Genomic DNA, 24,325 nt, shown 5'->3' with positions numbered 1-24,325 from the left:
CTTGAGATAGATATCAAAACGAGTTACAGATTACGGATAGTGCGAAATGTGACAACAACAAATTACTTCATAGCGACTAGTTTTACTGTTACACGGAGTCTATGGTGAATGACCATGTGAATATCGAAGTTTATTTTATTTATTACGTTTCTTTTTTTATAATATAGGAGTAGCAGACGAGCATGCAGTCCACCTGATGGTAAGTGGCTACTTCCGCCCATGGACATCTGAAATCAACCCCAGATAGGATTAGATATTCCTACCTGAGGTCGGCCACAGATGCGCCACTACCCCTGAGGACTTAGCTGGAATGCCTCGAACGGAAAAGTCTGTCTCCCTTACCACACCCTTCAAACCGGAACACAGCAACGCCTAATACTGCTGTTATTAGGTAGAAATAGGTGTGGCAGTGGTGCCGCCGGAGTCGAACCACAAAGGTCGAACGTTCGACCTAATTACATTAATTCCTAACAAAGAAGCTACGTGGTTGCAAGCAATGGTAGCCCTATTTCTGCTTTATAACAACAGTTGTAGGCAGCGATAGCCCAGTGGTTAAGAAACTCAGCCTCTCGATCGAGGGGACCGAGTTTTAAATCACAGACACGCTCTGATTTTCCAAGGTAGAAATAGGTATCATGTGTCTCCAAACTCTAATCTAGTTCTAGGAAAATATAGTTCGACTGTAGGTTTAGGTTCACTAATTATAAATGACTTTTCTACGTTAAAAAAATCGATGGGATGGAGTTTTAATTATACAAATATAATTATCTAAGACTGCAGGAAGTAGGCACGCGCGGTATGGTAACGCTTTTAAAAGCCTACTTTATCTTGTATCTTGATAACAGTTTTAACAGTAAAAATGTACCGTAATACCTTTTGAATGCATGAGCCGATCGGGGTATAGGCCTATTGATAAAATGTATAATATTTGTATAACGTAATGAACTTTAATTTATAAACTAAAATCATAGATTAGTTAAGATTACTCACTCCTAACAACAAAATGTACCCAGTTTTGAGAATTGAAATAGTTGCGTAAAAACGTTTAGCCACGTCTCCGTGCTAAAATGTCCCTAAAATATTTGAAATAATTATTTATTTATTATGTAAATTACGCAGTATTAGTTATTTATTCGTAAATTTTCTCTAAATATGTTTTTATTTGTCAAGAATTCAAAAAAGAACTTACTAATAAACCGTTTGTGGCTTCATTCAATTTCAAGGCGGCGAAGTATCTTTACTATTCTATGACTAAAATATAGTTAAATAATAATTAATAATTAATTTATTTATACAATAACAGGTTACGTCGGCAGAAATAGGCGTAACATTCAAAACATGTCATCTATTTGTGCCTATTTCCATATTTCTTCTCCACGTACCTAATTCTTAATAAATAAATATATATTTTTTGGGAACCATTCCTCACACGGCAATTTTAGGTTTATTTTACATTTGATTTTTTCTTTTTTTTACACTTGATTGTATATATTGTTAATTATACATAATTTGTATTTTTTTTATTTAGTTAGAAAGTTATTATTCTTGTTTTTACATAATAAAGAGTATATTTCTATAAACACATTTTAAAATAACTAAAAAGCTGAAATAACAACATTAATATTCCTTCCCACTACATAACGTTATAAGGCTTTATTCTATAATTCTGTTTAATGATAAACGCATCTAAAAATAGGCTCGATAATAACACTATTAGTGCCACAGACAAAAAATTATAAAACAAAAGACAGACAGGTAGAACGGGTTTTTATTTTATTTTGAACGTGCCCATTTAATTTCGACCTAGCTCGCTGCCCTCACTTCGCTCTCACAATAAAAATAAGAATAAAAACAAAATTTACAATTTACAATTTTACTGGGAAAAAAAGTATGTTTTTTTTTTATAAAAAAAATCATTCTCTAATACGCATAAATGTCAAATTTATAAGTCTAAGTGATGGCGCGTCCATTTTGTTTTAAATCTATTACACTCTGAGACAAGACGTCCTTGAAGCAAGGTCGGTACCCCATTCGATGGTTTTTTTAACCCATAAAATGTTCAGCGACTCAAGCGTAGTGTAATTTGATACAGAGCCATAGTAATTTGTCAGGACGTGCTCTTAAAAACACGTCATTCCACTTGACGTTCATCTGTTTCGCTCTCACTTTTTTGATGTATTACAATGAGACACATAATACCCACCCGTCGGTCGCGTAGTGGAACGCACCTATTATTGTCCTGTGTTGCCGCTTTTAAAAATAAAAGTAGCCGAGAGGTTTTTAATCTGTTGTTCAATATTACGTCCATATACGGTTAGCGGTATTGACATAATGTTTTTCATCTTCTTTAATGGAGATTAATTATGTTGCCAATAAATATTTGCGGGCGACTGGTTGTCATAAATACTTTAAAATGCGGTATGTACGGTAACATGGTTTTGGAATTTGGAGTCTGTACTTATTAATGTTAGTTACTCGTTGTTTATAAAGACAATTATTCCTGTCTTTGTTTTTATTTAAATATTCCCTATAAAGTAACATGGCATACCTACACATAAATCTTGTATAGAAAAACATGTACTTATTGTCGTTGTTAAGTAAAATATACAAGATTTTGGATCTGCTAAGACAAACATAATCCAACTTGGTTCAAGGGAAGCAATACATCTGTACTGCACTTTAGATCTCCAAAAAGGAATGATTCCCTAAATTCATAGTTCTAAATAGCTCTCCTTTTTAGGGGGGAGTTTAAGTCTATGGAACTGAGGAATTGCAACACATCAATCAAACTAATTCGTGTTGGTAATGGAATAGCATAAAATGTTAAAATGATTGACGATGTAACGGAAGAGCTGTTTTTGAAAGTGGTAGTATTAATTGCAATTTGACTCTGATAACACCACTACCAGAACTATTTCTGCATTATAACAATAGTGTTAAGCGCTACTGTGTTGTGCTGCGGTGTGGTAAGGACAATTATCCGACGAGTTCCATATTAGTTATTAGAAGGTGGTAGAATCCTTTGTGGTTCGACTCCGGCGGCACCACCGCCACACCTATTTCTGCCTAATAACAGAAGTGTTAGGCGCTGCAGTGTTCCGTTTTGAAGGGTGTGGTACAGTGGACAGACTTTTCGAGGCATTCCAGCTTAGTCCTCAGGGGTAGCGGCGCATCTGTGGCCGATCTCAGGTAGGAATATCTAATCAACCAATTCAGGTTGATTACAGATGTCCATGGGCGGCAGTAGCCACTTACCATGAGGTGGACTGCTTGCTCGTCTGCTACACCTATATTATAAAAAAAGATCTGGCAACGCTAGGTGCGTTCCCGAATTTAATTAGGGCACTAGGGCACTAATTTTATCTGGTATTATTTACAGATATCCAACAACAGTTGCCATTTACCACCGCATACTATATACTTCTATTTATATTATATAAAAAAAGAAAAACTAAACCCTCATTTCCTAATTGAAGAACTAAGAATTGTAACTGTCTCCACAAAAGCTTTCAATCTCTACATAATAACTACTCTACAACAGTGAGAGTGTCCGCCACCGAACTTTTTGCCGTATGGGGTAACAACCGCTTTATGTTAGCTTCACGACTGTCTGCAACTTATTGTAAACCAACGCCATCTATTGGTCATCTACTGAAACTTATAACGCCATCTATGAGCCATCTACGGAACCTGACAACGCCATCTATCGATAAATTTATTTTCGAATTGCTTGTTTTTTTTTGTAATATAGGAATAGAGACGAGCATGCAGTTCGCCTAATGGTAAGTGTCTACTGCCGCCCATGGATATCTGTTATCAACCCCAGATAGGATTACATATTCCGACCAAAGGTCGGCCTCAGATGCGCCGCTACCCCTGAGGACTAAGCTGGAACGCCTCTGAAAAGAATGTCTCCCTTACCACATCCTTCAAACCGGAACATAGCAGCGCTTAACACTGCTGTTATGAGGCAGAAATAGGTGCGGCGGTGGTGCCGCCGGAGGCGCACCTCAGAGGGTAATACCACCTTCAAACCTCCTCACCTCCATGCCATTTTTTAAGGAATATTATTGATTGGCGCTCATTATTGTTAATCTGTGAAATTGTAAATGACCGTTCAAATTACAAATTGTTCGAAACGGATTTCTTGATTAACTTTTTTATCTAATTCCAATTTTAAATCTTAAAACAGATTAAATATGATGGCAATGTCTACACTATATTGGTGATTTTGTACATAAAATGGTTTTATTTATATTTTTCCTTGAATGAATAGCGTGCCAAAGGTGTGAGGAGTTAGAGTGCTATAGTCCGCGTACTGCTATTCCACTTTGAATATAGAAATGAATTGCGTCGCCATAGCAAATTGTATGACAACACCTGCTCGCAGCAACTTCAGAGCGGACTAGCAGTTTGGCGCGGACTATACTTTGTTATATACTGGACAAATTGATTTCTAGCTCCAATATAAGGTATATTATGTATGCGAAAAAAAATCTGGAATCTGTATGAGTTTTCAAAAATTACATACTTAGATAATATTGAACATATCAAGGTGAGTAATAAACCTAAATCAGCTTAAATTCCAAGTTTCATGGCAATTTTTAGGCCGTTTTTTAAGAACTAATAAAGAAAGAATAACTACCGTATTCGCGTGAAAAAACTAAGCTGTCTCAAGAAATCTCGAGTCTTGATCAAATGATCACTGTTATCTGGCGAACAGCGGAGTTTACGCCATTTTCAAGAAAAGTATTACGTAAAAAATAACAGACTGTACAAAAATTGTCTTATGTCAAATTTAATGTAGGTATGTACTTATCCCACGGTGTAATTGCTGATTTAGTTAAATTAAATATTAGAGAAATTGATAAAAATGAAAGGAATTCTATGAAGAAAGAAAAAATGAAATTATTCGGTTCATGTCTAAAATGTATTATATAACCTAACCTAATATAACCTATCCTATATTTAATAGCTTTTATTCTTACGCCAATTTCCAAGAATCTAAATTCAAACCCAATAAAAAGACAAAACATAAAAGAAGTTATTCAAAGAAAAGAGAAGTAGCGTGACCACGTGTATAATTTAACGAACGTTACTTCAAAAGGTCAGAGAATGCCATTTCTAGCCTACAATTAGATGGGAAAAAACTCCAACCGCTAACCAAATAGTAACAGTTACTGTAAACAGCATTTGTAACATTGATATAATAACTAAAGATATGTTACTAGCGGGAAGCTTGAAACGTACAAAATACACCAATTGGTGTATGTCGTCATTATTTTAGTCAAGTTCAAAACGTCATTATGTTAGTCTTCTAAACCTCAAAATGCCTTCTTGTGAAATGCGTTAATAAATAAATTATGTGAATAAACAAGTTTCATGGAATAACATATCACAGGTAAATGAGGAGAAATTATTACATTTCGATTATTTTTCGTCTTTGGTCCGCCATAATTACGTAACTGACAAGAAAGAGACAACGTATTCCTTCCACAAGTAAAGTGACAGAGACGCAAAATTTACGTATAAATGAAACTTGAAACGCAATGTCAAACACTATAGTCTGATTCATAATTAGGTGTCCAAAATGTAAACAAAGAAATGTCACTGTCAAAATTAACAAGAAACACAAACTTTAACAAACTCAACAAAAAACGAAAATTTAACAAATATACACAATTTAACAAACGCATTATGTAAACGAGAAAACATTAGAGTTTGATCACAATCACGTAAATGAATAATATCAGTTACGAAACTAAAAATGACAGCACAAGAAATGTCTTGGATTCCGATTGTGTTACCATTATCACATTTTAATTTTCTACCATAAACTTTGTTTTTTATTATTATTACAGTATGAAACGAAATTGAGGTGATATAAATATTAGAAAATGTGAATTAATCTTAATTTATTTAGATTATTATTTTATTATCGTTGTATTACTTAAATATCGACAAAAATAAAAACTACCATTTCTAACGTATTTTCTTGATAGGTCAACACCTTTGTTTACATTTTGGACACCTAATTATGAATCAGAGTATAGTTGTCTTTTTTATCATATTCTTCCAATAGCTCTGTCTCTTGTAGAATATCTGTGTATTTAGTAATATGTAAGTAAAATTAAAAATATGCACATGTGTGTCAATGCGCTCGCGGTTCACTCTTTTGTTATTTAATGGGCAGGTACCATATCTATAATTTTAATATATCATTGGTGTGTAATAGAAACATCTCTTTTATAGTTTTTATCAACATTTTTGTACGTGATGAATAAAGATGATTTGTATTTCATCAATTCTCATTGTTAACGTATTTAATGCCCTTAATACAGAATTGATGGAATTTAAACAGTGAAGTGACAAAAAGTAACGTTATTCGCGATTCGTTTCACTAGATTTTATCGTTTGTGTCGATAATAATCTCATCTTCTAAATTATATAAAAATGGACCTGTATTAATTCTGGTTGCCTGGTAATCGAAGGTGCACTGATTTTTGAAATCACTATTAGCTATGTATTAAGATGTAAAAAATGTCTTAAGATGTAAAAGTCTGTCTGTCTTAAGATGTAAAACATGTCTTAAAGTATAATCCGCGCCAAACTGCCAGTCCGCTCTGAAGATGTTGCGAACAGGTGTAGTCATACAATTGGCTATGGCGACGCGACTCATTTCTATATTCAGAGTGGACTAACAGTTTGACACTATACTAGGGTATTTATAGCTATACTTCAACCTATTATGATCGCACTGTTGGGCACGGGTCTCCTCTCAGAGTGGTAATGGCTTAGGCCATAGTCCACGGCGCTGTTCACGTCACAAACACACACAAATTGGCACACTGTAATCATAAGTCATAATTATTTATTTGCATAAATGTGGTTAGTAGGTTGTACAGAGTTGGAAAGTTTCTCACATTTGCCATATTTGGCAAATGTGAAGAATAGAATATATATATAATGTGAATAGAATAAAATTATGATTAGGGCATAAATTCTTTCAGAGTATAAAAACATTTTTCACAACACTCATGTAATTGTTTTTTAAATTTATGTACAGTTAAATTTTTAAATTTATTTTGTATTTTGTTATATATAGTAAACCTAATACACACCTGATATTTTTTTATGTATTATTTATGTTGTTTTCCTTCGCCGTAAAAACACTTATTTTTAATACGTACATAAATTTTGAAAATTAGAGGTGCGTGCCTGAGTGTGAACCTGGAACCCCTGATTCAGAGTTCAAGTTTCGAAACCACTAGGCTATTACTTCCATTTGTTACTTATTATGAATTAAATGCAAAACAATATTTAAGATACCAATCTAAATGATAATGAGGCTACTAGAAGTACTAGTATAATTACAACCGTAGGTTGATTGATGAGATTTGTTATTGGCAACAGCTTAATTATACTACTACTGCCATCTATTATCGGGTAGACGAATTATTTAATAATAGCACATAGCAATATTAGTATGAATGAAAACAAGTTTGGTAATGAACTCTGTTGAACAAATTTTTTTTTTAACAAAGTGAAACAGCTCCTCATAAGAAAAAAATATAAAAAATGTACATTGAAACTAAAAGTTAACAGTCTTTAATTAATTTAACCAATACGATTTTTTAAACTGATAATCCGCTATTTTTCGACATTTTTCCCTTAATGGAATAAACCGTAATAAGTAGACAGTTTAAATTTTCGCTATGATAACAAAATATTAAAAATAAAACATTGGTAGTACGGAACCATCCGCTATTTGCTTTTTATTAGTATAGTCCGCGCCAAACTTCTACTCCGCTCTGAAGTTGTGCGCAGGTGTAGTCTGAGAGCCAATGCGGTCGAACACAATTACAAGCATATATTCCGTAGCAACGTAAGGGCAAACTAACTCAGCTATGTAGGCTAACCCTGGGCGAGAGCGGACAGCGGAGGATGCCGAGAGTCCCGCGCTGTCTTCGTCCCGTTAATATTCACATTTTGCATGCGACGCGACTCGTTTCTATATTCGTAGCGGACTAGCAGTTTGGCGCGGACTCTACCTACCTTATTCTAAAATCTATTCTTCTTTCCAGGTTGGTTCTCAGCATGCGGCTGCCGAGGCGGCGCGCAGGCGGCCGCGCGGGGCTCCATCGCGGCGCTCCTCCGCAGCCGGGCCTTCGCCCTCGTGTCCCCCCGAGCGATATCCGCGTACCGCGCGAGACCTGCTTCTGGTTTGTATTTTAAATTACTTTGTTTTGTTGTGAACTAGAGAACTAGATTTCTCTAGTTCACAACAAAACAAAGGATATTGATATTTTTATGTATACCATAAGGGCGAATAAAAGCGTATTCGTTTTTAAATTAGTCAAAACATAATCTATGAGTGTATAATCGGTCTACAATTTAAAAAAAAAACCTGGAAAAGCTTTCTGACGTGAAGCAATTCTTCAGTTTTTGTGTCTCCTAGGTATTCAACTACACCTAGTATTATGTATACGCCCCTATAGCTTGAAGCCGGTGATATACATCCGTAATAGACCTGCGGATATTACGTTTTGTTTTTTTGAGTGGCGTCACAAGTAGATATAGATATAGCCTAATGAGAATAGAGATTTAAAAATCCTATTTTGTTATTTTACCAAGCTTCAAAGTCAAAGTAGACTTGGCATTTTTAGTGAAAAAAGTTGTTTATTAACGTATAAAATATTCCTTTCATTATTCCCTAATGACGTAAAAAATGTTTAAGTCATTCAGAGACGTTTAAGCGAATTAAATGTCTCTAATAAACAACTGTGTTCAACTGCCTCAAAATACATCATAATTTATTGTAGTACGTGTCTAACACTATGTAACATTATATAAAAATATATTTTACAAAATGATCTTTTTTTTACGACTTATAAACTAAACCCCTCGTCAAACAGAGAGCGGGCGTGTGGGAGCGCAGTACGAGCGGGCGGCGGCGCGGCCCGGCACGCCGCTGCGGCTCGCCGGCGTGTTCGCGGACGGCAGCAAGGCGAAGGCGCCGAAGTACGCTCAGCTCATCGACCCGCAAGGCAATGTAAGTTTATTGTGAATAATCGCTTTTAGCATGCGTGTTTATTTGAACGACTACTCCTCTCTTTGATTTGCTCCGCACTGACTACCTTTAAATTCAGGAATTCGCAACATGAAAGACATTTTATATACCTAATAGTAATTTTAAATAATAAATAATAATATGCTTCCTACAGTGTAGCCCTAATGTTGTAGTTTCAACAATATGGTACAGGTAACGATAGAAGAAATGCATGTAGGTAAAGGAGCATCACCACTTACTGCATATATAAGTTTTCTACGCCTTTTGGATTTTTCTAATGAAAAAGATTAAATATTTAGGACTCACACCTTCACCCGAAATTAATTCAAATGAATTTTAGTCACCACCTTATGTAATATTCTTATTCTCTATCAAAAACAGCAACATAATATAAGAAATTGTGCAATTCAACGCAAACTCTACACGGCAAAATTAAGATTATTTTGGCATATTCTTTAGTTATTATCTAAAATACAATATATAAATAATATAATATTTATATAAGAATACTTATCCATAATACCGTATACACGCCAGGCGCCATCTACAAATCTTTATTCCAAAGTAGTTAATACAAAACAATGCATTACACTCATTGACAGAGGCGTGCTGTAATACGTCGTGTATGCCATTTTAATTCGGCGCCCGTAACCCATTTATTAGAATGAGAAATGGCCACGTTCAATGCAGTTATTCACAATGTTTGTTAAACAATTCGCGTATAGCTCCGTTAGGTCTAGACGCTTGTTGTTGGCTGTTTCCTTTACGGATTTTGAAATAAAAATACGTTTCTTTTATGTTTTTATTTTATTGTTTTTTTGTCTATTATTTTGAGCTGGCAAGCGAGCATGGGCATGATGGTAAGTGGCTACTGTTACCCATGGTATGTAATCAATCCCAGATAAGATAAGATTCCTAACTGAAGTTAGCAACAGATGAGTTGCTACCCCTGAGGGCTAAGTTGCAACGCCACGGATAATTATGTCTCCCTTACCACGCCCTTCAAAACGGAACACAGCAGCGCTTCTCTGCTGTTATAAGGCAGAAATAGGTGCGGCGGTGCATCCGGAGTGGATCCACGAAGGGTTCTGTTCTTTATTTATTTATTTTATTTACAAATTTGTGTACACAGAACATAACAAAGAAATAGAGTATTAAAAAGAAATGTAGTACAAAGGACTACTTATTCCAACCTGGAATTTCTTCCAGCAGCCCCTATGGTCAGAAAAATTGTATGTAAGGCAAATAAAGTGTGCACAAAATAGATAAGTAGGATAGATATCATATACATATACATATATACAATTATATACACATAATATATACAATAATATATACATATGACAATATATACATACAAATATATACTTAATTATGACAGTGATAAGTAGTGCTCTTTTACTCTTCTTTTGAACAAAGAAATACTGTTGGAAAGACGAATATGGGGCGGTAGTGAGTTCCATAGTCTAACTGCATGAACGGAAAAGGAGCGGGAGTAGAAAGAAGTTTTGTGAGAAGGATAATTAAGAAGGGATTTCAGATGAGATCTACAAGGTGCCAGAGAAGGCCGTGTATATGAAAAACGGTGTTTCAGATAGGAGGGAGAGGATGGACTTTTCAGGATATTATAAAGGAGACAGAGGATACGAGTATTCCTACGAAAACGTTCTGTAACCTTCTGTTCTCACATAAAGGCTACAACTTCTGAATATTTATGTAGATACTTAAACTTTGTAGCTTATGAGGTAAGCAATAGTAAGCATTCAGTTAAAATGTTCAACCTAAAGTCCTGAGGTTAATGTGAATACTCAAACACGTTGACGCCATTTTTATAGTCAACTAAGTACGGACTATGAAATAGTTGGGATGTTTTAAAAATAATATGGTGGATTTAAAGAGCGGCAAATAAATATTCAGCACTTTATAAAAGTAGTGATAACTTAGATGAAAGTCGGCCTCGCGGGATCGAAGTTCGAATCCCGGGCACGCACTTATGCTTTTCAGTTTGAGTTCTGCATTAGAAATTAATTATCACTTGCTTTAACGGTGATAGAAAACATTGCAGGTTTCCCTTAAACAAGGTATCAAGTTAACTTTATATAAAATACTCCGAGTACTTTTACTCTTTCAGGTGTGAAAAGAACATGAAGTCAACGCGATTTTAAAATATGGCATATTTTGTGATTTCACTAATAAAATTCAACTTATAGCGTACTTTCCATTAACATGGGATCATGAAATTTCAATGTCTTGTAGCACATGTTGATGCTATAAGGTATAAATAAGATAAGCTTATAGTATTTTCACACGAAAGGACAATTGCAGAAATAAAAGCAAAGCCTCTATTGCTTTACAGCTCTAAAATCAGGGAAAGGCAACGAAATTTTCTCGTGAACAATTTCATCGGCGCGGAACAAAAACAAAGAACAAGAACAAAGAACAAAAACAGAACAAAAACACTTCGCTGAACCATAGAACTCCATTTTACAACGCGCTAATATCGATTAATCAAGTCCATCAGTGCACGTTGCTACATTGCAGTGAAGTGCTTCGCTTCTAACACTGGTTCTCGATTCTAGATTAGATTGTAATGTATAGTCCGCGTATAACTGCTAGTCCGCTCTGAATATAGAAATGAATCGCGTCGCCATAGCAGATTGTATGACTACACCTGCTCGCAACAACTTCAGAACGGACTAGCAGTTTGACGATAACTATTACAAAACTTTCTTGGTCCAATTTACAACTTTTATTATTCCCGCGCAAAATACAACTCAAACGTCAAGACGCGTTCTTTATCTTTTTTATGCTAACTCATACAATCATACCAGCCAGTGACTATTATTATAAAAATAAAACAAAATAAATGGGCACGTATTATTATAAAAATAACACAAAATAATTAATTAAAATAATACCATTCATAAATACTTTGAATATATTTCTAACGGTTCTACCAGACGACAATCAAAACAATAAACAGTTAAAAACAGTAGCGCGATAATGACAATACAAACAAAATGAAATTAAGTTAAAAATAATTATTGTCACTCTTATGTAGCAGGTATCATAATCTCAGCGCAAATCTTTTCACCATCTAGTCACTTTTTTTATGAATAATGGTAAAACCCACATAGATCATATTTTACCGTCTCAAATGCAATCTACTTTTGATAGACGTATCAGGTGGCGAAAATACCGCGTATAATATATATTTTTTAATTTTTATTCCACAGCGTACCTACAAATTAGTTAAAAAAACAAAAACATCGGAACCTCCTTTCAGCCGGGGCATAAATTACATTCCTATCCCAAGATACATTATTATTAAGTCGAAAATTAAAAAGAAATAGTCTTCTTTACACTCGAAAGAACATTAAGCGGTCTTCTATTTTTGTTCGACAACCCATAGTAACGCAGCAGGACCTTTAAGGACCTTTCGAGGGAATTTTTGCAAGAAGTAACTCTGTTGTGTGAGAATAAGGGTGTTTTTAGGGTAAACTAAAGGTTGGGGTATTGCAAAATTGCGTATACTAGTGAAAAAAGCTTTGAATCCCGACAATAAGGTTCAAGTGAATGCAAAGTAGATTGTTCCTTGCATTACGAGGAGCAACGCCCTTCGTGAACTGTTCCCTAGGACGTTTGGTTAGGGCTGCCACGATTCTGAAATCAAGACTTTTTATTAGAGAACATAGATTAGTAAAGATTACTCACTCCTAACAAGAAAATGTACCCAGTTTTGAGAATTGAAATAGTTGCGTAAAAAAGTTTTGCCACGTCTCCGTGCTAAAGTCCCTAAAATATTTGAAATAATTGTTTATTTATTATGTAAATTGCGCAGTATTCGTTATTTATTCGTAAATTTTCTCTAAAAATGTTTTTATTTGTCCAGAATTCAAAAAAAGAAATTACTAATAAGCCGTTTGTGGCTTCATTCAATTTCAAGGCGGCAAAGTATCTTTACTAATCTATGTTAGAGAATTAGAATATCGTTTTAGTAAGGGAGAATTATCCGAGGCGTTCCAACTTAGTCCTTAGGTGTAATAAGGTTTACATCTTTGCACTTCTAAAATACCATTGTTTAAGGAAAAAAACCGTTATTTGTTATAACTCCATAAGTTTCGGGGAAAGCATATACACATAGGAAAAAAATATATTTCGCCCACAAATTTCGAAAACAGACTACGCCACAGTTTTGAAACATCCCCTAGTACCCTCCCACCTGTAACCATCTTAACAATTTTTTTTGAAGAATTTTGTTTCTGTCTAAAGGAAACATTTATAAGAAGCGTGTCATCAGACCTCGTGGATGGCAACGCATTTGTGACTGATCTCAGGTAGAATTCAAATCCTATCTGGGCTTCATGTCCACAGGCGTTACTCCATTTACCATCAGATGAACTACATGCTCGTCTACTACTTCTTTTTTATTAAAAAAATCCTACGTTTTACTCAGGCACAATTTTTGGTTATAATTCGATAATTACCTAGGAATAGTTCATGCAGTTTTTAGTTTTAATACCTAGGTACAGATCATTTTCTTTTATATCTATTCCTAAAGCAATTTACGCTTAGAGCACAGTGATATATTATCATTACTCGGTTTCCGTAGAAATACGCAGAACACTCGACATTTATTGAAATTAGATGTCCTTTGCGAGTTCAGTATATAACGATTGATGTTACCCATTATTCAAGGCGATCGATGGACTTTGAACCTTATATATTACATATAAAATGGAAGTTTCGTTGTACTTTCGTCAGATAAGTTATGTTCTATGGGGGTTTATGGCGATTTTATTGGTCTTTTGACGACAATTAATGATGTGAATAAATGTTTAGGTGCTTATAATGAGTATTATAATTGGGAACTTATATCCGTATTTTCGTTCGATGGTTTGAAAATATATTTTGGTCGATATTCGTAACATATACATTTTACAAACTTAAGTAACATAGACATTTGATTTGAATTTCGCTATTGATCCTTAAGTACACAATAATATGTTTTTTTTTACTTTTTTACAATTTTTACTCACTTATAGTAAAACTGTTCTATTTGGGGCTTTTAGAAAAGAAAGAAAGGAAGAAACATTTTTACACGTGGGCGGAATTATCAATATCTGGTGTGCACCTCACCGTACATAAATACATACATAATACATAGATACACATACATAAAAATAGATACGCAATTTTTTAATGTTCTAAGAATATTTTTTAAAAATTAAGTTCGAAATTCTATGCATATTATATGTTACCTTACATTATCTGTTCTATCAACTGTCAAAATGATGACATATTATAATAAAATATCAGTGGTTCTTAGCCCTGTATTTTCGCGTTAAATCTGCGTCGTATCAAAAACTTTTGTTTTAATGCTACGAGAAAACCTGAAAATAAGAATAAAATATTAAATAACATCCCTACTAAGGAATTACGCTAAAAATGAAGCATTGTGTGTGCAACATAATGAGACCTCTAATTATGTAAAGCACGCCCTCGTGGATAGGGTTGCCAAGCCTTAAATTAATATTTTAAAAAATAAACATAATTTTATAACTAAAACTGAGCAGGCGTTTTATTTTATATGTCTTTTTATTATTTGGGTATATATTTTTTAAGCACATAAAAATATGTTATATAAAAGTGAATATGTTTTCTGAATTTGAACTGTTTTTGTTAAAATAATATTTGTTATATTCTGATTCTGAGACGATGACTGTGTCCAGCAGTAGGATGATAAATGGTTTATTAACCATAGTTATTACTATACTTATTATTTATTTATTTATTTATTTTTTATTGACTATATGTTAGAAAAGGTGGACTTAATGCTAAATAGTATTTCTCCCAGGCAACCTAAAGGGCATAATAATAATATTCAGCTTAGACTTCTTAACACGCTTTTATTAGCTTGGGTTGTATGTATATATGTATTTTGTATGTAACGGAATCTTTGAACCCGATTTCTATCCACTTTGAACGTTCAGTTTAATTCAAAATTTTGAAGAATTATCAAAAAATCCGATGACAATACACGATTTTAATAATTTCGTACCATTGTCCTTATCAACATCCTCAGGATTCACGATTTTTGAAGCGAGATTGTTCGAGCGCCTTAGAGAAAGTTCATCGCAAGTTACTAGATTGATTTTTAGGATTCTGTACTCACAGGGGAAAACGAAACCCTCCGCTGTCTGTTCTTGTGTCACAGGGCTTTATCTCTTAAACCGTAATAGATAGACACTTGATTTTTTTATAAAGCATGCATAATGGTGGTGCATAAAGGTAACCATTTTTTTTCTATTTTCTAAGATATCTATCAAAATCTGTTTATGGCAACCCTATCCCCAGGGTTCTATTGCGAGCAAGACATTGCTGACAAATGAAACTTAAACGACTTTAACATATGCAAAATGTCTCACGAAACCACGATGGTATGGCAGCTTATTGTGGAATTTTTCTTGCTTTTCAGAAATGTTTTCTCTATAATGACGGAGTGGAATTTTTATTGAATTTTACTTCTTTATAATATAGGCAGACGAGCATGCAGTCCACCTGATGATAATTAGCTACTGCCGCCCATGGACATCCGTAATCAACCCCAGATAGGATTAGATTCCTACGTGAGGTAGGCTAAAGATGCGCCGCTACCCCTGTGCACAGTAGCGCCGCTCTTGAGGGCTGAGCTGGATCGCCTCGGAAAAATATGTCTTCATTACCACACCCTTCAAACCAGAATACAGCAGCGCTTACCACTGCTGTTATAAGGTAGAAATAGGTGTGACGGTGGTGCCGCCGGAGTCGAACCACAAAGAGTTCTACCACCTTCAAAATTTAGTTCAGGGGGAGCAACGCGACTGTGATAGATTTTTGGTAGATTTAAAGCTATCTGGGGTTGATTATTAATGTTCATGGGCGGCAATGACCTCTTATCATCAGCTGGACTGCTCGTATGCTACTACTGTTATATAAAGCGTCTAATGAGTTTTAAAATTACTACATAATCACCGATACATCTCTACACTTAAAGTCATAATTACATTTCTAAGTTAGTATTAAGACCTTACCGCACCCTTCAAACCAAAATACAATAGTGTTACATTGTTTTAAAGGAAAAAGAGGTGTGATAGTGGTACTACCTTAGTTGAACTACTTACTAAGGTACTTATGAAGAATGTTCATAGATCTACCACTTTTATTATCATTTTTAACTGTTGTGTATGACCTTAACATTCCAAAACATTCCAGTCCAAAATAATTATAACGACCACTTAACGATTTCATCTCCTACTTCCATTAAAAAATAAAACACAAATCCAACAAAACTTATTACTAACACTTTTTATTGCAAAATAATATCTGTTAAGATACCTACGTAACACGCACGGGAAGAGACGCGCGGGCGGAGGAGGCGGGCAACGTCATCGGCGCGGGCGGTGCGGTGGTGGTACGAGCCGAACATCACTCACGCTTGCGACCTCCGACGGCCACGGACGATTTCTATTTAAATATTGTTTGACCGGGAAACCCTAATGTAATTAAGAGGCCTATTAAACCAGCAAAATACAGTCCACTCTCTCATTTAAGTCCCAGGACCCTAACAATATCTGATCTGGCTATAACCTCTACAATAAAGTTTTGAAAAATTACCTGACTGTATCTAACGAGATTGTACCGCCTTATAACGCTTGCCATACACGGCATGCCTTATTGTCTATGGTCTTTATGTCTAGTTTTGTCTATGTCTGTGTTTGTTCTGATTATAATATTTATTGAAATAGATGATTAGCAATTAGGTATCCCTACTTTTGTAAATTACTTATTTTATTACTTATTGCATAAAAACAAACAATTTTGAAAAAAATAATTTAACCAAAAATAACCTTAAATATCACAAATCTATTGTGCCTGTAAACGCATTACATAGATAAAATATATGCAAATATGCATCGCTTAACATTTATTGATTGTCTTTTTTGTGCGATTTTCGTGCGTGCTTGTCAAAAACTGGTCCTTTTGTGCTTCAAACATGTGAGATGCAATAAACCTATTTATAAATTATTTATGACTACCTATTTTTAATAAATCGTTTATGAATAGTCTACGGCGGTCGTAAAGCTTGCCATAAACGGCACGACCAGTTGTCTATGGTAGCTATAAGATGGAATTATCTTGTTTTATCGAAAAAAGAATGTATTATTTTACTGTAAAAAATCTTGTCTGAAATAATGAGCTGACGCATAAAAGGGTAATGTAATAATCATTGTAAGATAATAAAAAATGCTAATGTACGCCAATTGGCTATGATGTCTTTATTTCATGTTATTCTAAATTTCAATAGAAATTATTTATAATTTGCGGCAACGACGAAGGAAAAAATCGCGAAGTAAACCACAATCGTAATAGTTCTTCTAAAAAAGCTCTGAAAGTACGAATATATAAAGTCTACCAATCAGAAATTGACTATCGTAGTGGACTATGGCCAATGATGTTTACTATGGCCTAAACCCTTCACATTTTGAAAGAAGACGTGCCAAAAAGTGAGACCGTTAAGGGTTGAAAATGGTTTTATAAAAAGTAAAAATAAAAAAACACAATATTTTCCGTCAATATTTTTATTCATTGTTTAACACAATAGAAAATAAATAATATATTACACGTGCCATAGCACTCAAATATAAATTATAGTGTCCCACTTTCAAAATTGACGCCATTTTGATAAAACAGTAAACATCATTAAGTACTTACTTCTCTGATCACCGAGTAATTTTCTACACAATTCTAGTGTCGGAAAAATGATTCAGACATTTGGCTTTCGGACATCTAATAATCATGTTTTACTCGAGTACGCCTAAAAAAGCAGTGATAGGCAAGTGGTTAAGAAACTCGGTCTCTCGATCGAGGGGTCCGAGGTTCAATCCCAGGCAGGCACCTCTGATTTTTCAATGTTATCTGCGTATTAGAAATTAATTATCACTTGCTAAACGGTGAAGGAAAACATCGTGAGGAAACCTGCATATCTAAGTGATTTATATAAAAAATCTTAAAGGTATGTGAAGTCTACCAATACGCACTTGGCCAGCGCGGTGGACTATGGCATAATCCTTCTCATTATGAGAGGAGACCCGTGCCCAGCAGTGGGACAGTAATGGGTTGATGATGATGACTCGACTGCGGAGGGTAATGTATCTCGTGCGTATAGTTATCGCTAAACTGCTAGTCCGCTCTGAAGTTGTTGCGTACAGGTGTAGTGATACAATTTGCTATGGCGACGCGATTCATTTCTATATTCAAAGCGGACTAGCAGTTTTACGCGGACTATATGTATGTCTCATTCTTTGGCACACCCTACAGCCCAAACGGCTTGATAGATTTTAACATATGAGGTGTCGTTGGTTTCGTCTTAATTGTGGGAGTAACATAGGCTATATTTTAAGGATTCTGGATTTTGCTTTTATTATAATTGCTAGTAAGGGTCATTCCAAGTTATTCGTTCATTTTAAATTAATTTTCAAAAACCGCAAGTTTTTTATGTGGGCTGGGCATGGGTCCCCACAGCTGGGGGAGGCCTGAAGCGTCTTTTACCCGCTGTTCTAATGCGGATTAGATTTTTTCATTTTTATATTTATTTATATTGCGAAATAAAAAACATTTCAAACTACATGAGAAACTGATTTTTTCATTAAAAGGTAGCCGCCAATACCCTTTCATAATACTTTTAATTCGTTTTTTAATAGTTAAGTATAAAATACCTTTTTATTTCAACCACCCAGCGTTTACTCGGCAACCATTAACTTGAGCGCTAAAAGTATAAAACGAAACATTATTATAATCGTTACGTGAACAGATCGCACAATTCTAATAGATTTTTAATTAGTATCCTGTACGAGACCTAAGTTTATCTACCTAAAGGCTATATTTATATGCTATTATAGGCTGTATTCCTTGTGTGTAGAGGTGAGTATGCCGTGTAAGTGTCAATGGTGGTTTACAAGACCTGTTCGAAGCATTGTAGGCCTTCAGAAGGTCAAAGAAACCATTAATCGTCCAGGATTGGTCACAAAGCAATGCGAAATGGCTGGAATCTAAATAAAAGAACACTGATAGGTAATTATTCTGTAATTCTTCTACGGCCTAATGGCTCTACTAAATGTATTGGAAGAAAAAATAAAAAACAGTAAATAGGAACGTAACTTTAATGTTTATTCGTTTTTTTTTATTAAAAATCTGTATGGGTAGTTTATTGATTATTTTTTATGAGGTACGAGTATACAGTTTACCTCGTAATTAGTGATCAAGAGCTGTTGTAGCTTAGTGGTTTAAATTCAAATTTTTAATCATGGGGTTAGTCATTGGTTGTAATCATTCAAGGCACGAATCCCAGGTCTTCCCTCGAATCAGCTCTGTTGTTTCAAAGTTATATGTGATTTGAAATTAATTATCACTTGCTTTAGTAATGAAGGAAAATATCATGATGAAAACCTGCATACCTGAAAGATATATAAATAAAGGTGGTAGAACCCTTTGTGGTTCGACTCCGGCGGCACCACCGCCACACCTATTTCTACCTAATAACAGCAGTGTTAAGCGCTGCTGTGTTCCGGTTTGAAGGGTGTGGTAAGGGAGACAGACTTTTCCGAGGCGTTCCAGCTTAGTCCTCAGGGGTAGCGGCGCATCTGTGGCCGACCTCAGGTAGGAATATCTAATCCTATCTGGGGTTGATTACAGATGTCCATGGGCGGCAGTAGCCACTTACCATCAGGTGGACTGCATGCTCGTCTGCTACTCTTATATTATAAAAAAAAAAAAAAAAATCTTAAAGATATGTAAAGTCTGCTATATTGACACTACTGTTATATTGCAGAAATATTTATGAAGCGGAGATGTTCATGCAGTTACACCGTGTAGGATTATGTAATATTTTCGGATAGTAAAATTACTTAAAAATATATAACAACTAGCTGACCCGGCAAACATTGTGTTACCATATAAATAAAAAAATGTTAAGGGTGAACAACCCTTATCACTTAGGGGTATGAAAAATAGATAGTAGCTGATTCTCAGACCTACTGAATATGCATAAAATTTGGTGAATATCGGTAAAGCCGTTTCGGAGGAGTACGGTAACTAACATTGTGACACGAGAATTTTATATATAAGATTAATCTAAACTCGTAGATTGTCTTAAATTCTATTGTCTCATCAAGAGAGGTGCATAAAGAACTCTCCTTCAAAGCCGGCGATGCACTGGCGAGTCCTCTGGTGTTGCAAATGTCCATAGGCGACGGTGACTGCTTTCCACCAGTAGGTGGAAAGCAGTCACCGTCGCCTATAGCCCGTCTGACTTATTAGGTTTCCCCCTCGTCAAAAAAAAGGTATAATTATAAAACAAAAGAAACAAATATATAACAAAGCCATACCTAATACTTTGGAAACATAGCAATAAATCTATTTTTAAATAACTAAAACTCTTAATGTTACGTTTAATTTTGTTAAAATGAAGTCTGAATTTAAACAGCAGACAGGAATGACTCAACAAAATTACCATTACTCTGTTGTAATTTAGTGGGATCCATAAAACTTTCTAAAGGATGTAAATTAACAGAGTAGGCTTTAAAATGCATCCGGTTCTTAAATGGGATTAAAAAACACGTCTCGTACTGAATGGAGATTGCAGTTTTTTAGAAAAATATAAAAAAAGTGCAATAGGTGTAGTTTTTCTATTGTTCTATTCTTTATTTTTAAATACTTTTTATTTTTATATTTATACAAAAATGTGGATATAAAATTAAAAATGTTGAGACAACTAATTAATAGACGAAATGTAGAGTCATGATTTTAGATGTCTTACAATTTATATACTATGATATATTTTCGAAAATATTTTGATTTGTCGATTCTTTCTTCATAAATACCTTATAAAAATAAAAATTAAATTTACAGTTCATTATACTATTTAGGTATATATTTTTTTCTAAATGTGCCCATCGGCTAAAAACTCTACATTATAACAAACTACACTCTACATTAAAACATCCGAAGATTATTAATATACTAACTCTACCGTACAATAAAGTACTTAAAAAACTTCAAATCAAATAAAAAACCGTAAAATCAAATCTTAACTAACAATATATATCAGATCACAATTTATTATATTATTTTTGTAAGTTAAGTAATATAGAAAGATACTTCACCGTTTTGAAATTGAATAAAGCCACAAGAGGATGATTTTATCATTTATTTTTGGAATTCTTGACAAATAAAAAACATTTTAGAAAAAAATTACGTATAAATAACTAATATTACATAATGTGCGTAATAAATAAATAAGTATTTTTGAAATACTTACTACTAATTTTGAAACACGTCTCAGTTTTAAAATGTCCCTAAAATGTTTGCATTTTAGGGACATTTTAAAACGGAGACGTGGCAAACTATTTACGCTACAATTTCAATTCTCAAAACTGATTACACTTTCTTGTAAGAGTGATCAATCTATATTTTACTCATCCAAGTATTATGGTTAAGTTGCATAACAAAGGCCCTTGTCTGATAAATGGCCGAGATACTCTGATGAGAGGCGAGATGATTTGCAACTTGCCCGAGACGAGAGATAGCATCGGAGATCTGATACCGAATTATGGTTTTGAGGAATGTAGAATTAGATACGGATGCGAATAACACCATTTCTTCTCGTGGATTGTAAAACAAGATGGTTGAAACTCAGGCTTAGTTGAAGTCTCGGGTTCTTATTGGTCGCAAGGTTATGTGTGCATAAGAAAATAATTATCATAACTTTTTAAAGGAAAATATTGTGAGGAAACATATATGGCTGTGACTTCTTTAATAAAAGTTCTCAAGTGTATGTGTAGCTACCAATTCCCACTTGGCCAGCATGTTGGATCTATCTAAGCCCCTCTTACTCTTAGAGGAGTACCCAGCAGTGGAACAGTAAAGTGCTGACAACAACAAAAATACCTATTTTCCCTCCCAGAAATCCACGAGACAATGATGCATTTAGGTTGACATTACACAGTTCATAAATAAATGCATCCTACCGACTAACAAATTTATAGATCCCTATCTAAACCTAGAACAAGGTTTGTGCCTTGATTGTCGTGATTTCAGTGAGAGACGAGACCCATATTTCCTGAATATTTTACCGTAGCTGTCATAATACCATGACATAACTGTAAAGAAATGCCTTAAAACATATTTGGTACAACCAACTATCCGTGTTCGCTCAACGGAAAATAATTTGCCGAGAAACTCTAAGAGACGGGCGCTCGGACAAATGGATAGATTATTATAACCCTTATTCCCTCTCGACTACAGTCGTGTTATCCGGCCGCGGGAAAATTGTACTCATTTATAACGGGCGTAGCAATAAAAAGTGACACGGCGATCTCTACTATCCTTATATGGTTCAAAGTTGACCGAAACAATGGCATTGGCCATTACCACGGCACGAAACTTCACAACTCCTGTTAAAAACGTTATTTCTGAAGCAGTAAAGTCTAATATCTATCGAGTGCCGCGCCGTGAAACTGCAGGAAAATTTTGGCGCGCTCCTAAATGGCAAAGTTACGCTCGGACACAAGAAAAACAAACATTGTACTTGTCGCTACGGATTAGAGGCGAGTATTGTACGTCGATTAAGTTTATTGAATGCAATTTTAACTAGGCAAGCACGGTCGTGCGATGCCTGTGAAATATTGAATGATCGAACTATGCCAGTCGACGGACTGGTCAAAACGTGACCATAAAAACTGTCACAGAATATCAATGCTGCGAGTTTCATTCCAGCCAACTTTATACTTTACGTTACTGTCGTTTGGGCTAAATTTAAACTATCAAAGTGAATTTTAACTAACTAATCGGATGGCATTGTTTATTGTGTTCTTATTAAAAGGCGTGTTTCGTATAACTATCATTTCTCTAAGGTGTCCCTTCCTCGTGGTCGGCTATGACCTGTTTTGATATGAGAAAAGGCTATTATGCCTTCATATTCGAGATACCAGGCACTCAGATGAACAGTAAAATACGGTACTCTGACAAGGTCGACATTTGATGCATTATAACAAGACGGGAAAACCTCCTTCACGTTACTGCGAGCCTGGTCGATATAATGCAACATTTTTAGTTTAATTTAATAAATAAATAACGATAGTATTAAATTTTATTTATAGGTTCTATTTACATCGTAAAGTCATAATTTTTCTTTTAAAATCTTGACACGTGACTCGTCAAACTCGTTATTGTCAATCAGTGCCCTTTGCAATTTTTCAATACATAATGGAATTAAGGCCTATACAATTCAAGCCTTACAAATGGCTGGACGATGCCGCGATCTTCAACAAAAGGGACCAACGAGTACCCATCGACTGGATCAAGGAAAATGCGAATTCTATCGCCCTTCTCTTCACAGCTAAGGGGATAGATAAAGACGAGATTATTACAAAATTCTACGAAATGTACGAGAACGTGAAGTTCGTTAACTTGCCCCTAGAAGTTATATACATACCGATGGACGAAAGCGAGGAAGATATGATTGGGAGTTACGACCAACAAGCCAACTGGTTTACGCTTAAGTTTCATGATCCCCTGGTACACATATTGAAGTTTATGTATGGTGTTACATGTATTCCGAACATTTTGGTGATAGATCCTAGCTGTAATATAATTTCTTATACTGGGGTGTCTGATTTGGAGCGACACGGCAAAAATGCTATAATAACATGGATGACAGACACAAAGTCGAAACTCAGGAAATTTAATAAAGAAACAGAAATGTATGGAGAAAAGTGGAACTATCTGGACAGAGGCGAAAGGAGAGAATCGAAGGTGGATTATCAGAGAAAGTTTAGTACTGCGTGAATATTATGATTGTTTTTAGTAATTTCAATAAAGTTATGTACCTAATGTTGTTCTTTTTAGACAATAATGTTGGATACTTCCTTTTAAGGCTTAATTTTTCTGTAAGAGGCAAATGATTTCATTTGAAGAGCCTCCGCCTTATAAAAATCTAAATTCTGGATCACGGACCTTTGATAGGGACACTTGTTTTGGAAATCTTGTTTCGTAGTGTTATAGTATAAACAAGGACTTATTTGGAATAGCAAACACCATACCGGGCTGACTATTCCGGATTCTGGGCCAACCAGCTATCTAAATTATGTTTTTCTATTTTTGGTTATTGTGTGCACTTGATTTGTAATATACGTATACGTATTCAGCCAACTTACC

At 34.8% G+C, this 24,325-nt stretch overlaps 2 protein-coding genes across 3 annotated transcripts in view; both read left to right on the top strand.

The window, feature by feature from the left end:
• The window catches only part of B4 (imaginal disc development protein B4), a 165,563-nt gene that overhangs the window by 128,664 nt on the left and 12,574 nt on the right, over positions 1-24,325 (top strand). For both annotated transcript variants that reach the window (XM_073092033.1, XM_073092034.1), the window contains exons 3-4: positions 8,085-8,222; positions 8,916-9,052. In XM_073092033.1, the coding sequence (XP_072948134.1) occupies positions 8,085-8,222; positions 8,916-9,052 (275 nt within the window). The remainder of the gene's footprint in view (positions 1-8,084; positions 8,223-8,915; positions 9,053-24,325) is intronic.
• Positions 23,287-23,995, top strand: LOC140756516 (uncharacterized). The gene has a single exon (XM_073092036.1). The coding sequence runs from the start codon at positions 23,375-23,377 to the stop codon at positions 23,954-23,956; it is 582 nt and encodes a 193-aa protein (XP_072948137.1). The 5' UTR covers positions 23,287-23,374; the 3' UTR covers positions 23,957-23,995.

The sequence above is a fragment of the Epargyreus clarus genome, unplaced genomic scaffold, assembly GCF_041222505.1.
Source record: "Epargyreus clarus isolate Ecla_fem2 unplaced genomic scaffold, WU_Ecla_fem_2.2 ptg000035l, whole genome shotgun sequence".
In the NCBI taxonomy this organism is placed as follows: domain Eukaryota; kingdom Metazoa; phylum Arthropoda; class Insecta; order Lepidoptera; family Hesperiidae; genus Epargyreus; species Epargyreus clarus.
Note: the sequence above shows the minus strand (reverse complement) of the source record. Positions and strands in the feature narration are given on the sequence as shown.